This window comes from Ranitomeya imitator, chromosome 6 (genome assembly GCF_032444005.1).
Source record: "Ranitomeya imitator isolate aRanImi1 chromosome 6, aRanImi1.pri, whole genome shotgun sequence".
Lineage (NCBI taxonomy): Eukaryota > Metazoa > Chordata > Amphibia > Anura > Dendrobatidae > Ranitomeya > Ranitomeya imitator.
In genome coordinates this window covers 20,563,702-20,577,654 of record NC_091287.1, presented here as the reverse complement: position 1 = coordinate 20,577,654, position 13,953 = coordinate 20,563,702, and the positions used below count along the sequence as shown (strand labels likewise).

At 46.1% G+C, this 13,953-nt stretch overlaps 1 protein-coding gene across 3 annotated transcripts in view; it reads right to left on the bottom strand.

Annotated features, from left to right (window-relative positions):
* Positions 1-3,282: 3,282 nt before the first annotated feature.
* CRPPA (CDP-L-ribitol pyrophosphorylase A) overlaps positions 3,283-13,953 on the bottom strand; it is a 204,858-nt gene continuing 194,187 nt past the window's right edge. For 2 of the 3 annotated variants that reach the window (XM_069729305.1, XM_069729306.1), the window contains one exon: positions 3,283-3,728. In XM_069729305.1, coding sequence (XP_069585406.1) covers positions 3,624-3,728 — 105 coding nt within the window. In that variant the 3' untranslated portion in view covers positions 3,283-3,623. The remainder of the gene's footprint in view (positions 3,729-13,953) is intronic. The other variant, XR_011313932.1, reaches the window with a different exon arrangement.

Sequence of the window (13,953 nt, the reverse complement as noted above, 5' to 3'; positions counted from 1 at the left end):
ATGTAGTATGTATATATTGTATGTAATGTATGAATGTATTGTATGTAGTATGTTGTATGTAGTATGTTGTATGTATGTTGTATGTATTGTATGTAATGTATGAATGTATTGTATGTAGTATGTATGTAGTATGTTGTATGTATGTGGTATGTATGTTGTATGTATGTATGTTGTATGCATGTAGTATGTATTTATGTATGTAGTATGTATGTTGTATGTATGTTGTATGTATGTAGTATGTTGTATGTAGTATGTATGTATTGTATGTAATGTTTGAATGTATTGTATGTAGTATTCTGTATGTATGTTGTATGTATGTTGTATGCATGTAGTATGTATGTAGTATGCTGTATGTATGTTGTATGTATGTTGTATGTATGTAGTATGTTGTATGTATGTATGTATGTAGTATGTTGTATGCATGTAGTATGTATGTAGTATGTATGTATGTTGTATGTATGTAGTATGTTGTATGTAGTATGTATGTTTGTGTTTTTTGTTTCTTTTTTTACATTCAACACATTAGCCGGATGATGGGACTACTACTGTCCCATCATTGGCTAATGTGTCAATCACTGTCATTGTAGCAGGCATAGCCCGATGGGACTTGTAGTCCCATCGGACGATGCCTGCGCATACACACATAAAGACCCCCGTGAGGCCCGCACAGACCCAGGACAGGCCCGCACAGACCCCCGACAGGCCCGCACAGACCCCAGACACGCACAGACCCCTGGCAGGCCCGCACAGACCCCTGGCAGGCCCGCACAGACCCCCGGCAGGCCCGCACAGATCCCCGGCAGGCCCGCACAGATCCCCGGCAGGCCCGCACAGACCCCCGGCAGGCCCGCACAGACCCCCAACGGTCCCACTCAGACCCCGCCCGCACACACAGACATGCACAGTCTCCGATTTTTTATACCCATTGACTTCAATCAGGATAGGAAATCGGAATTCCCGATCGCCGATTTTCAAGTGTGATCGGACCGATCCTTTCCGATCCGATTTTTAGGGTGATCGATCAACCCTACTCCTGACCCCTAAATTGTTGGCTTTTTTTGCCCAGGAGAGGTGACAAAACAAGACAGCGACCCAATTATGAAGGACGCCTTGATGTGGCAATAGGACTCACATACATTGGCCAATTCATACGCGAAGTACCTTCCTTTCTTGATAGCAATTTTTGTAGATAAATATTTAATGTGTACATTACAGCGCTTTTTTCCTATTTTCTATGGCAGTAATGCATTTTGAATATTCTAGAGTAATCATTCTTGGTAAATAATGGTGCAACCTTTATCGTTTTTCAACTAATTTGCTGCTAAGTAATCCAACTTGCCCGACTTCTGAAATCATGTAAGAATTATTACTGATGCTACGATGAAAATATTACGGTAATTGTAACCACAACTGCTGATTAAAGCAAAAAGAACATTAATGGTAAGATTGACGCAGCTTTCGCCGTTCAGAGCAGAGAAGAGTTTGCTCATACGCGATACTCCATCTATGTCTATAGGAAGTGTATATTGTAGATTAGTGAATGTGTTCGGCAATTTGGAAACGTTCCATAGACTATAACAGAAATGTAACTCTCTGACGAGTGTTCTGGATTCGTTACTGTATCATGACTGAAGTTCCAAAACATTCCCCTAGATGGAGATGTAGCACCATCCTTCCATCACCCCATTCTATGACCGCATGTCTGGGCCCTTTAAATATATCCCATGATCATAAATATCACTTTTTAGGTTCCTGACACATTTCTGGAAGATCAAAAAAAAAAAAAAGAAAGAATTGCGCGGCCTTAGAAACAAAGAACAGTTGGAGGAAACATTTTTGAGCCAATCTCTGGAAGGTAGAATAAAGAGATCATTTAGCCACCAATTACAAGGGGATATCTTTGATCTGGTGCTAGGACCGCCACTCCCAAATCAATCCCAGCCGGCAGGCGTCCTTCCCTCTGCTCCACCCCAGGTAATAGAGATAAATCCCCCCCGACCTTATTTCCAGCGTTCCTCTCTTGATCACAGGTTTAGGCGCAGACACATTTTTAAAGCGCCGAAACCTCAAAGTCGCGGCAATATCTGCTTAACACCTGAGAGCAGGAAAAGGGGGAGGGCGTCACAGCAAATTTTATGGGTTATTTTTTGTCCAAACTCCCATTAAAAATGAAGCTTTTATCTGATTTTATACTCCAGTCACATCCAAAGCTGCATTCAAAATTCTACTGTTTGCCCTTTGGAACCTGTGAACGGACTGTGCTGCTGACGGACTCGCCGAGGATCGCAGATTAGCGGCATTATTGTAGCAAATATGCGTGTTTATAGTTTACATATTTGCAGATTGATTATAAAACACAAAGAATTTAAAGGGGTTGTCTAGAATTAGAAAAACATGGCTGCTTTCTTTCACAAACCGCTTCATTGAAATGAATGGTCTTGAGCTGCAATACTACACACAACCCATGGTCAGGGGTGGCGCTGTTTCTGAAAGAACAGCTGGCTTTTTTTTTTTTAAATCCCTGACAACCCCTTTAATTGTGGTGCATATGTATTATTATAGGTAGAGATGAGCTAATCGATTTGCAAGTCACTGGGCTAGAACCCATATTGTGGCGACCAATCAGGAGCTCTGCAGACATCCTATCTGTCGGAATCCCCAGCGCCTCCTCTGATTTGTTGGCCCAGCATGATGTCATCGTTACGGTGTGACGCCCGTATGATGTCACATCAGGAAAGCAAGAGAGTGACCGCAGCTCCTGCTCTGAGGCACCAATTTATTTAATCAATTATTTTTCCATCCCCTCCACGCTATTTAAAGGGATGATATTATCAGCTTCGTAGATGGATACTGTTGGATAGATCTTGTAAAAACAAACATTTTTGCAATTTACTGCTTGTTAAAATTTGTAGCCGTTCTTGAGATATTAGCACTTTTCTTTTGTTTACAGCTCATCTCCTAGGAGACCGACCACCGCTGCTGTCTTGCTAGAGCAGACTCCAGTTTTCTTACAAACCGTGCTAAACTTGGCCCGGGATTAGGAGGTTTTAGCGCATTCCAGAGATCCTGTCCAGTTTTTAAAAAGTCCATAAACAAGAGTTTGTAACCAGTGCCCGTGTTCCGCTGTCTAGCAGAAGTGGTCGGTCTCCTTGGCAATGAGCTGTAAATAAAAGAAAAGTGTTAATATCTCAAGAACGGATGAAAATTTTAACAAGCAGTAAATTGCAAAATTGTTTATATTTACAAGCTCTATGAAGATGGGAATAACACTTTAACATTGAATGATGTTGTAAAAATTTAATTTATTTTGGAAATCTGAACTCTATTCACACCCAGAGCTGCATTCCAAATTCTGCAACATGAAGTTGATAATGCACAAAGACGTTCTGCTACATTTGGACTTTTTTTAAAGGGTTTGTCCATCTTTTATAAGTTAACCCACATTGACAATCTTTGTTGATCGGTGGGGAATTGAGGGGCCGGGACCCCCGGATGATCCTCAGAATGGAGGGGCCAAGACATCAAATATTTGGGCTCTTTATTAGTACCACGTGCAGCTAATGTGTCGGTGATATCAGTAGCTCGGCTGACAGCTTTAAGGCTCCTGTTCCAAAAGCTTTATTTCATGCGACCATGACTTGACCGATGAGCGCCGGGTTCCTGTCCGTGATCAGTGCAGTGATGATTGCTGAGGCCTGACGGGCGACATCTTCAAGCTGCGACTCCTCCTGTGAAGATTAATAAGGGAAAATCTGACTTTTTAATTTTCTCAACCCACAATATAAGAAGAAATTAAAAAAGGCCTATCCAGCACTCGAAACACATGGTTATTTTCTTCCAGAAACAGCGCCCCCCTGTCCGATGGTTGTGACTGGTATTACTGCTCATCTCCATTTAAGTGAATGGAACCTGGCTGTAATACCGCGCACCACCTGTGGACAAACGTGGCGCCATCGGTTTGAAACTAACAGCAGAAACTAGATAGTTTGCTACAATGTATCAGTGTAGATCAGTCTGGAAACAAATGTAATAGACCCCCAGCTGCAGCGTGCGAGGGTATAAAGGCAATACTAAACCGCCTAGAAGATTGCAACCATGAAACCACGCTTACCGTCATGGGCATTATATATTAACCCAAAACCAGTCCACAGCTCCGAGCCTATGAAATACTAGCCAAAAACAATCCCGTAAGGACAAATTATTATTATTATTATTATTTATTTATACAGCACCATTGATTCCATGGTGCTGTACATGAGAGGGGGTTACATACAAGTTACAAATATCACTTACCGTAAACAAACTAACAATGACGGACTGATACAGAGGGGTGAGGACCCTGCCCTTGCGGGCTTACATTCTACAGGATTATGGGGATGGAGACAGTAGGTCGGGGGTTGCAGGAGCTCCGGTGTTGGTGAGGCGGTAGCTCTGGTGTTGGTGAGGCGGTAGCTTCGATGGTGATGAGGAGGCAGTGGGGTCAGTGCAGGCTGTAGCTTTCCTGAAGAGATGGGTTTTCAGGTTCCGTCTGAAGGATCCAAATGTGGTTGATACTTGGACATGTTGGAGCAAAGAATTCCAGAGGATATTCGGGAGAAGTCTTGGAGGCGGTTGGATGAGGAGCGGATAAGTGTGAAGGACAGAAGAAGGTCTTGGGAGGACCGGAGTTTACGTGAGGGAAGATATCGGGAGATTAGTTCAGAAATATATGGAGGAGACAAGTTGTGGATGGCTTTGTAGGTCAGTATTAGTAATTTGAACAGGATACGCTGAGGGAATGGGAGCCAGTGAAGAGATTTGCAGAGGGGGGAAGCAGAGGAGTAGCGAGGAGAGAGATGAATTAGTCGGGCAGCAGAGTTGGACTGGAGAGGTGCAAGGGTGTTACCAGGAAGGCCACAGAAAAGGATGTTGCAGTAGTCAAGGCGGGAGATGATGAGGACATGCACAAGCATGTTAGTAGATTGACGGTTGAGGAAAGGACGGATTCTGGAGATATTTTTGAGCTGGAGGCGACAGGAGGTGGAGAGAGCTTGGATGAGCGGTTTGAAGGACAGGGCAGAGTCGAAGGTTACTCCGAGGCAGCGGACTTCCGGTACAGGGGAAAGCGTGATGTCATTGATTGCGATAGATAGGTCAGGTAAGGAAGATCTATGAGATGGAGGAAAGATGAGGAGTTCAGATTTGTCCACATTGAGTTTGAGGAAGCGAGAGGTGAAGAAGGAGGATATGGCTGATAGACAGTCCGGGATTCTGGACAGCAGAGAGGTGACATCTGGGCCAGAGAGGTAGATCTGAGTGTCATCAGCATAGAGGTGGTACTGGAATCCATGGGACTTTATAAGTTGTCCCAAGCCAAGTGTATAGATTGAGAAGAGTAGGGGTCCTAGAACAGAGCCTTGGGGGACTCCAACAAGAGAGGGTGGGATGAGGAGGTAGTATGGGAGTGGGAGACGCTGAATGTGCGGTTGGAAAGGTACGAGGAGATCCAGGATAGGGCGATGTCTTTGATGCCAAAGGAACAGGATCTGTAGTAAGAGGCAGTGGTCAACCGTGTCGAAAGCAGAGAACAGGTCTAGAAGGAGGAGTACAGAGTATTGTCCATTAGCTTTGGCTGTGAGTAGCTCATTAGTGATTTTGGTCACGGCTGTCTCAGTTAAGTGATGGGGGCGGAAACCAGATTGTAAATTGTCAAAGAGTAAGTTAGATGAAAGGTGGGAGGAAAGTTCAGCGTGGACGTGCTGCCCCAGGAGTTTGGAAGCGAATGGGAGCAGTGATATTGGGCGATAGCTGGACATAGCAGTTGGATCGAGGGTTGCTTTTTTAAGGATAGGTGTGTTTGTGGCATGTGTGAAAGCAGAAGGGAAGATGCCAGAAGATAGTGATAGGTTGAAGAGGTGGATTAGGGATGGGATAAGTGTGGTGGTGAGGTTGGGGAGGAGGTGGGATGGGATGGGGTCGAGCGCACAGGTGGTGAGGTGTGATTTGGAGAGGAGACAGTTAAGCTCCCCTTCAGTGATGTTGGATAGGGAGGTTATGGGGTTTGGGCATTGGTCTGTTATACAAAGGGGTTGTATAACAAATGGATAATAAGTGGTCACCCATTACCACCCTTGCCCTCCAGGGATATTAAAACTTGCCCATTACCACCCTGGCCCTCCAGGGATTTTAGAACCTACCCATTATCATTCTAAATCTCCAGGGACATTAGATACTAACCAATAACCACCCTAGATCTCCAGGGATATTAGATACTAACTCATAACCATAATATATTAAAAAAAAAAAAAAAAAAAATTAATTAACTGGTTCATGCAGCTTTACATGAACACCCAAGCCTTACACTATGGCTGGTCCGAATAACTATAGCAATTGTTACCATCCACCTCTCGTGTCTCCCCTTTTCCCCATAGTTTGTAGCTTACGAGCAGGGCCCTCACTCCTCTTGATATCTGTTTTGAACTGTATTTCTGTTATGCTGTAATGTCTATTGTATGTACAAGTCCCCTCTATAATTTGTAAAGCGCTGCGGAATATGTTGGCGCTATATAAATAAAAATTATTATTATTATTATTATTATTATAACCAACCAATATGTCCAGGGATAATAGATACTAACCCATAACCACCCTAAATCTCCAGGGATATTAGATACTAACCAATAACCACCAGAGATCTCCAGGGATATTATATACTAACCCATAATCACCCTAGATCTTCAGGGATATTAGATACTAACCCATAACCACCCTTAATCTCCAGGGATATTAGATCCTAACCCATAACCACCCGACCACCCTAGATCTCCAGGGATATTAGATAACCAATAACCACCCTAGATCTCCAGGGATATTAGATCCTAACCCATAACCACCCGACCACCCTAGATCTCCAGGGATATTAGATAACCAATAACCACCCTAGATCTCCAGGGATATTAGATCCTAACCCATAACCACCCGACCACCCTAGATCTCCAGGGATATTAGATAACCAATAACCACCCTAGATCTCCAGGGATATTAGATCCTAACCCATAACCACCCGACCACCCTAGATCTCCAGGGATATTAGATAACCAATAACCACCCTAGATCTCCAGGGATATTAGATAACCAATAACCACCCTAGATCTCCAGGGATATTATATACTAACCCATAACAACCCTAAATCTCCAGGAATATTATATAATAACCCATAACCACCCTAAATCTCCAGGGATATTATATACTAACCCATAACAACCCTAAATCTCCAGGGATATTATATACTAACCCATAATCACCCTAGATCTTCAGGGATTATAGATACTAACCAATAACCACCATAGATCTCCAGGGATATTAGATACTAACCAATAACCACCAGAGATCTCCAGGGATAATAGATACTAGCCCATAACTGCCATGGATCTCCTAGATTTCCTATCTTCTCTATGAAGAGAGCAGAATAAAAGGAGTCTGCAAAGAGTTTACCTCGCTATACAGCAAAACGATCAGACCACTGAATTCAGAGCCCCCGATTCTCTTCTCCCTTGCTGCACTCTGTTGAGGGAAAGTCAGGAGGCCGCCCTTTAACAATAGTCATCTGGTCTCGTTGAAATAGTCAGGTTTGGATGACTTGTTGCTAATGTGTATGGGCGCCTCCAGTATCAACGATATTTCTATCAGCCCCTTGATATTAAATATTAAACACTCTAGAACAGAGCTGACATCCCAGAATCAGGGACGGAAACTACTGAACATAAAAAGCTGAAATAATATTGACGAATATGAGACATTTTCCAAAAGTCTCAGGTTTGATGCCTCTTTTCCTTTGTGCAGCCCCTCGGAGTGCACTCATATCTGACCTCCTAAATTGTTTCCACATTTATCGATCAATCCCACGGTCCCGACTACGATCATCCTGTATGAGCTGCGCACCATGAGAGTAGTAGTGTTATTGTATATGCTGCTCTATTGACCTTCCTAGCTCCAGACCTGCTGCACAAGAATGGTAGTTATTCCGAGGGGACATGTATCCGAGGGCAAAGTTCTTCTGGGAGCAAAGAAAGAAACCATCATATTATTGTGTCCTTACATCGAAGTCTGACATTGACTGGCGGCTCTGGTGAGGGTTGTGCTCCTTTGGCTTGCTACGCGAGTCCTACAGTTATTCTGCTGTACACCTTCATTGCAAGATGCAATCTCTGCAGAATAGAGGGTGAACGTCCACTGACTACAGAGATGCATGACGAGATCCTGTCTGCAGACACCACTAGGGGGAGCTCCCTGTATACAGAGATACATGATAAGATCCTGTCTGCAGCCACCACTAGGGGGAGCTCCCTGTATACAGATACATGATAAGATCCTGTCTGCAGCCACCACTAGGGGGAGCTCCCTGTATACAGATACATGATAAGATCCTGTCTGCAGCCACCACTAGGGGGAGCTCCCTGTATACAGATACATGATAAGATCCGGTCTGCAGCCACCACTAGGGGGAGCTCCCTGTATACAGAGATACATGATAAGATTCAGTCTGCAGCCACCACTAGGGGGAGCTCCCTGTATACAGAGATACATGATAAGATTCAGTCTGCAGCCACCACTAGGGGGAGCTCCCTGTATACAGAGATACATGATAAAATCCTGTCTGCAGCCACCACTAGGGGGAGCTCCCTGTATACAGAGATACATGATAAGATTCAGTCTGCAGACACCACTAGGGGGAGCTCCCTGTATACAGAGATACATGATAAAATCCTGTCTGCAGCCACCACTAGGGGGAGCTCCCTGTATACAGATACATGATAAGATTCTGTCTGCAGCCTCCACTAGGGGGAGCTCCCTGTATACAGAGATACATGATAAGGTCCTGTCTGCAGCCACCACTAGGGGGAGCTCCCTGTATACAGAGATACATGATAAGATCCTGTCTGCAGCCACCACTAGGGGGAGCTCCCTGTATACAGAGATACATGATAAGATCCTGTCTGCAGACACGACTAGGGGGAGCTCCTTGTATACAGAGATACATGATAAGATCCTGTCTGCAGCCACCACTAGGGGGAGCTCCCTGTATACAGAGATACATGATAAGATCCTGTCTGCAGCCACCACTAGGGGGAGCTCCCTGTATACAGAGATACATGAAAAGATCCTGTCTGCAGACACGACTAGGGGGAGCTCCCTGTATACAGAGATACATGATAAGATCCTGTCTGTCTGTAGTCACCACTAGGGGGAGCTCCCTGTATATAGAGATACATGATAAGATCCTGTCTGTCTGTAGTCACCAGTAGGGGGAGCTCCCTGTATACAGAGATACATGATAAGATCCTGTCTGCAGACACGACTAGGGGGAGCTCCCTGTATACAGAGATACATGAAAAGATCCTGTCTGCAGACACGACTAGGGGGAGCTCCCTGTATACAGAGATACATGATAAGATCCTGTCTGTCTGTAGTCACCACTAGGGGGAGCTCCCTGTATACAGAGATACATGATAAGATCCTGTCTGCAGCCACCACTAGGGGGAGCTCCCTGTATACAGAGATACATGATAAGATCCTGTCTGCAGCCACCACTAGGGGGAGCTCCCTGTATACAGAGATACATGATAAGATCCTGTCTGCAGCCACCACTAGGGGGAGCTCCCTGTATACAGCGATACATGATAAGATCCTGTCTGCAGCCACCACTAGGGGGAGCTCCCTGTATACAGAGATACATGAAAAGATCCTGTCTGCAGACACGACTAGGGGGAGCTCCCTGTATACAGAGATACATGATAAGATCCTGTCTGTCTGTAGTCACCACTAGGGGGAGCTCCCTGTATATAGAGATACATGATAAGATCCTGTCTGTCTGTAGTCACCAGTAGGGGGAGCTCCCTGTATACAGAGATACATGATAAGATCCTGTCTGCAGACACGACTAGGGGGAGCTCCCTGTATACAGAGATACATGAAAAGATCCTGTCTGCAGACACGACTAGGGGGAGCTCCCTGTATACAGAGATACATGATAAGATCCTGTCTGTCTGTAGTCACCACTAGGGGGAGCTCCCTGTATACAGAGATACATGATAAGATCCTGTCTGCAGCCACCACTAGGGGGAGCTCCCTGTATACAGAGATACATGATAAGATCCTGTCTGCAGCCACCACTAGGGGGAGCTCCCTGTATACAGAGATACATGATAAGATCCTGTCTGCAGCCACCACTAGGGGGAGCTGCCTGTATACAGCGATACATGATAAGATCCTGTCTGCAGCCACCACTAGGGGGAGCTGCCTGTATACAGCGATACATGATAAGATCCTGTCTGCAGCCACCACTAGGGGGAGCTCCCTGTATACAGAGATACATGATAAGATCCTGTCTGCAGCCACCACTAGGGGGAGCTCCCTGTATACAGAGATACATGATAAGATCCTGTCTGCAGTCACCACTAGGGGGAGCTCCCTGTATACAGAGATACATGATAAGATCCGGTCTGCAGCCACCACTAGGGGGAGCTCCCTGTATACAGAGATACATGATAAGATTCAGTCTGCAGCCACCACTAGGGGGAGCTCCCTGTATACAGAGATACATGATAAGATTCAGTCTGCAGCCACCACTAGGGGGAGCTCCCTGTATACAGAGATACATGATAAAATCCTGTCTGCAGCCACCACTAGGGGGAGCTCCCTGTATACAGAGATACATGATAAGATTCAGTCTGCAGACACCACTAGGGGGAGCTCCCTGTATACAGAGATACATGATAAAATCCTGTCTGCAGCCACCACTAGGGGGAGCTCCCTGTATACAGATACATGATAAGATTCTGTCTGCAGCCTCCACTAGGGGGAGCTCCCTGTATACAGAGATACATGATAAGGTCCTGTCTGCAGCCACCACTAGGGGGAGCTCCCTGTATACAGAGATACATGATAAGATCCTGTCTGCAGCCACCACTAGGGGGAGCTCCCTGTATACAGAGATACATGATAAGATCCTGTCTGCAGACACGACTAGGGGGAGCTCCTTGTATACAGAGATACATGATAAGATCCTGTCTGCAGCCACCACTAGGGGGAGCTCCCTGTATACAGAGATACATGATAAGATCCTGTCTGCAGCCACCACTAGGGGGAGCTCCCTGTATACAGAGATACATGAAAAGATCCTGTCTGCAGACACGACTAGGGGGAGCTCCCTGTATACAGAGATACATGATAAGATCCTGTCTGTCTGTAGTCACCACTAGGGGGAGCTCCCTGTATATAGAGATACATGATAAGATCCTGTCTGTCTGTAGTCACCAGTAGGGGGAGCTCCCTGTATACAGAGATACATGATAAGATCCTGTCTGCAGACACGACTAGGGGGAGCTCCCTGTATACAGAGATACATGAAAAGATCCTGTCTGCAGACACGACTAGGGGGAGCTCCCTGTATACAGAGATACATGATAAGATCCTGTCTGTCTGTAGTCACCACTAGGGGGAGCTCCCTGTATACAGAGATACATGATAAGATCCTGTCTGCAGCCACCACTAGGGGGAGCTCCCTGTATACAGAGATACATGATAAGATCCTGTCTGCAGCCACCACTAGGGGGAGCTCCCTGTATACAGAGATACATGATAAGATCCTGTCTGCAGCCACCACTAGGGGGAGCTCCCTGTATACAGCGATACATGATAAGATCCTGTCTGCAGCCACCACTAGGGGGAGCTCCCTGTATACAGAGATACATGAAAAGATCCTGTCTGCAGACACGACTAGGGGGAGCTCCCTGTATACAGAGATACATGATAAGATCCTGTCTGTCTGTAGTCACCACTAGGGGGAGCTCCCTGTATATAGAGATACATGATAAGATCCTGTCTGTCTGTAGTCACCAGTAGGGGGAGCTCCCTGTATACAGAGATACATGATAAGATCCTGTCTGCAGACACGACTAGGGGGAGCTCCCTGTATACAGAGATACATGAAAAGATCCTGTCTGCAGACACGACTAGGGGGAGCTCCCTGTATACAGAGATACATGATAAGATCCTGTCTGTCTGTAGTCACCACTAGGGGGAGCTCCCTGTATACAGAGATACATGATAAGATCCTGTCTGCAGCCACCACTAGGGGGAGCTCCCTGTATACAGAGATACATGATAAGATCCTGTCTGCAGCCACCACTAGGGGGAGCTCCCTGTATACAGAGATACATGATAAGATCCTGTCTGCAGCCACCACTAGGGGGAGCTGCCTGTATACAGCGATACATGATAAGATCCTGTCTGCAGCCACCACTAGGGGGAGCTGCCTGTATACAGCGATACATGATAAGATCCTGTCTGCAGCCACCACTAGGGGGAGCTCCCTGTATACAGAGATACATGATAAGATCCTGTCTGCAGACACGACTAGGGGGAGCTCCTTGTATACAGAGATACATGATAAGATTCAGTCTGCAGCCACCACTAGGGGGAGCTCCCTGTATACAGAGATACATGATAAGATCCTGTCTGCAGCCACCACTAGGGGGAGCTCCCTGTATACAGAGATACATGATAAGATTCTGTCTGCAGCCACCACTAGGGGGAGCTCCCTGTATACAGAGATACATGATAAGATCCTGTCTGCAGCCACCTCTAGGGGGAGCTCCCTGTATACAGAGATACATAAGATCCTGTCTGCAGCCACCACTAGGGGGAGCTCCCTGTATACAGAGATACATGATAAGATCCTGTCTGCAGCCACCACTAGGGGGAGCTCCCTGTATACAGAGATACATGATAAGATCCTGTCTGCAGCCACCACTAGGGGGAGCTCCCTGTACACAGAGATACATAAGATCCTGTCTGCAGCCACCACTAGGGGGAGCTCCCTGTATACAGAGATACATGATAAGATCCTGTCTGCAGCCACCACAATTGGGAGCTCCCTGTATACAGAGACACATGATAAGATCCTGTCTGCAGCCACCACTAGGGGGAGCTCCCTGTATACAGAGATACATGATAAGATCCTGTCTGCAGTCACCACTAGGGGGAGCTCCCTGTATACAGAGATACATGATAAGATCCTGTCTGCAGCCACCACTAGGGGGAGCTCTCTGTATACAGAGATACATGATAAGATCCTGTCTGCAGTCACCACTAGGGGGAGCTCCCTGTATACAGAGATACATGATAAGATCCTGTCTGCAGCCACCACTAGGGGGAGCTCCCTGTATACAGAGATACATGATAACATCCTGTCTGCAGCCACCACTAGGGGGAGCTCCATGTATACAGAGATACATGATAAGATCCTGTCTGCAGTCACCACTAGGGGGAGCTCCCTGTATACAGAGATACATGATAAGATCCTGTCTGCAGTCACCACTAGAGGGAGCTCCCTGTATACAGAGATACATGATAAGATCCTGTCTGCAGCCACCACTAGTGGGAGCTCCCTGTATACAGAGACACATGATAAGATCCTGTCTGCAGTCACCACTAGGGGGAGCTCCCTGTATATAGAGATACATGATAAGATCCTGTCTGCAGTCACCACTAGGGGGAGCTCCCTGTATACAGAGATACATGATAAGATCCTGTCTGCAGCCACCACTAGGGGGAGCTCCCTGTATACAGAGATACATGATAAGATCCTGTCTGCAGTTACCACTAGGGGGAGCTCCCTGTATACAGAGATACATGATAAGATCCTGTCTGCAGCCACCACTAGGGGGAGCTCCCTGTATACAGAGAAACATGATAACATTCTGTCTGCAGCCACCACTAGTGGGAGCTCCCTGTATACAGAGACACATGATAAGATCCTGTCTGCAGTCACCACTAGGGGGAGCTCCCTGTATATAGAGATACATGATAAGATCCTGTCTGCAGTCACCACTAGGGGGAGCTCCCTGTATACAGAGATACATGATAAGATCCTGTCTGCAGCCACCACTAGGGGGAGCTCCCTGTATACA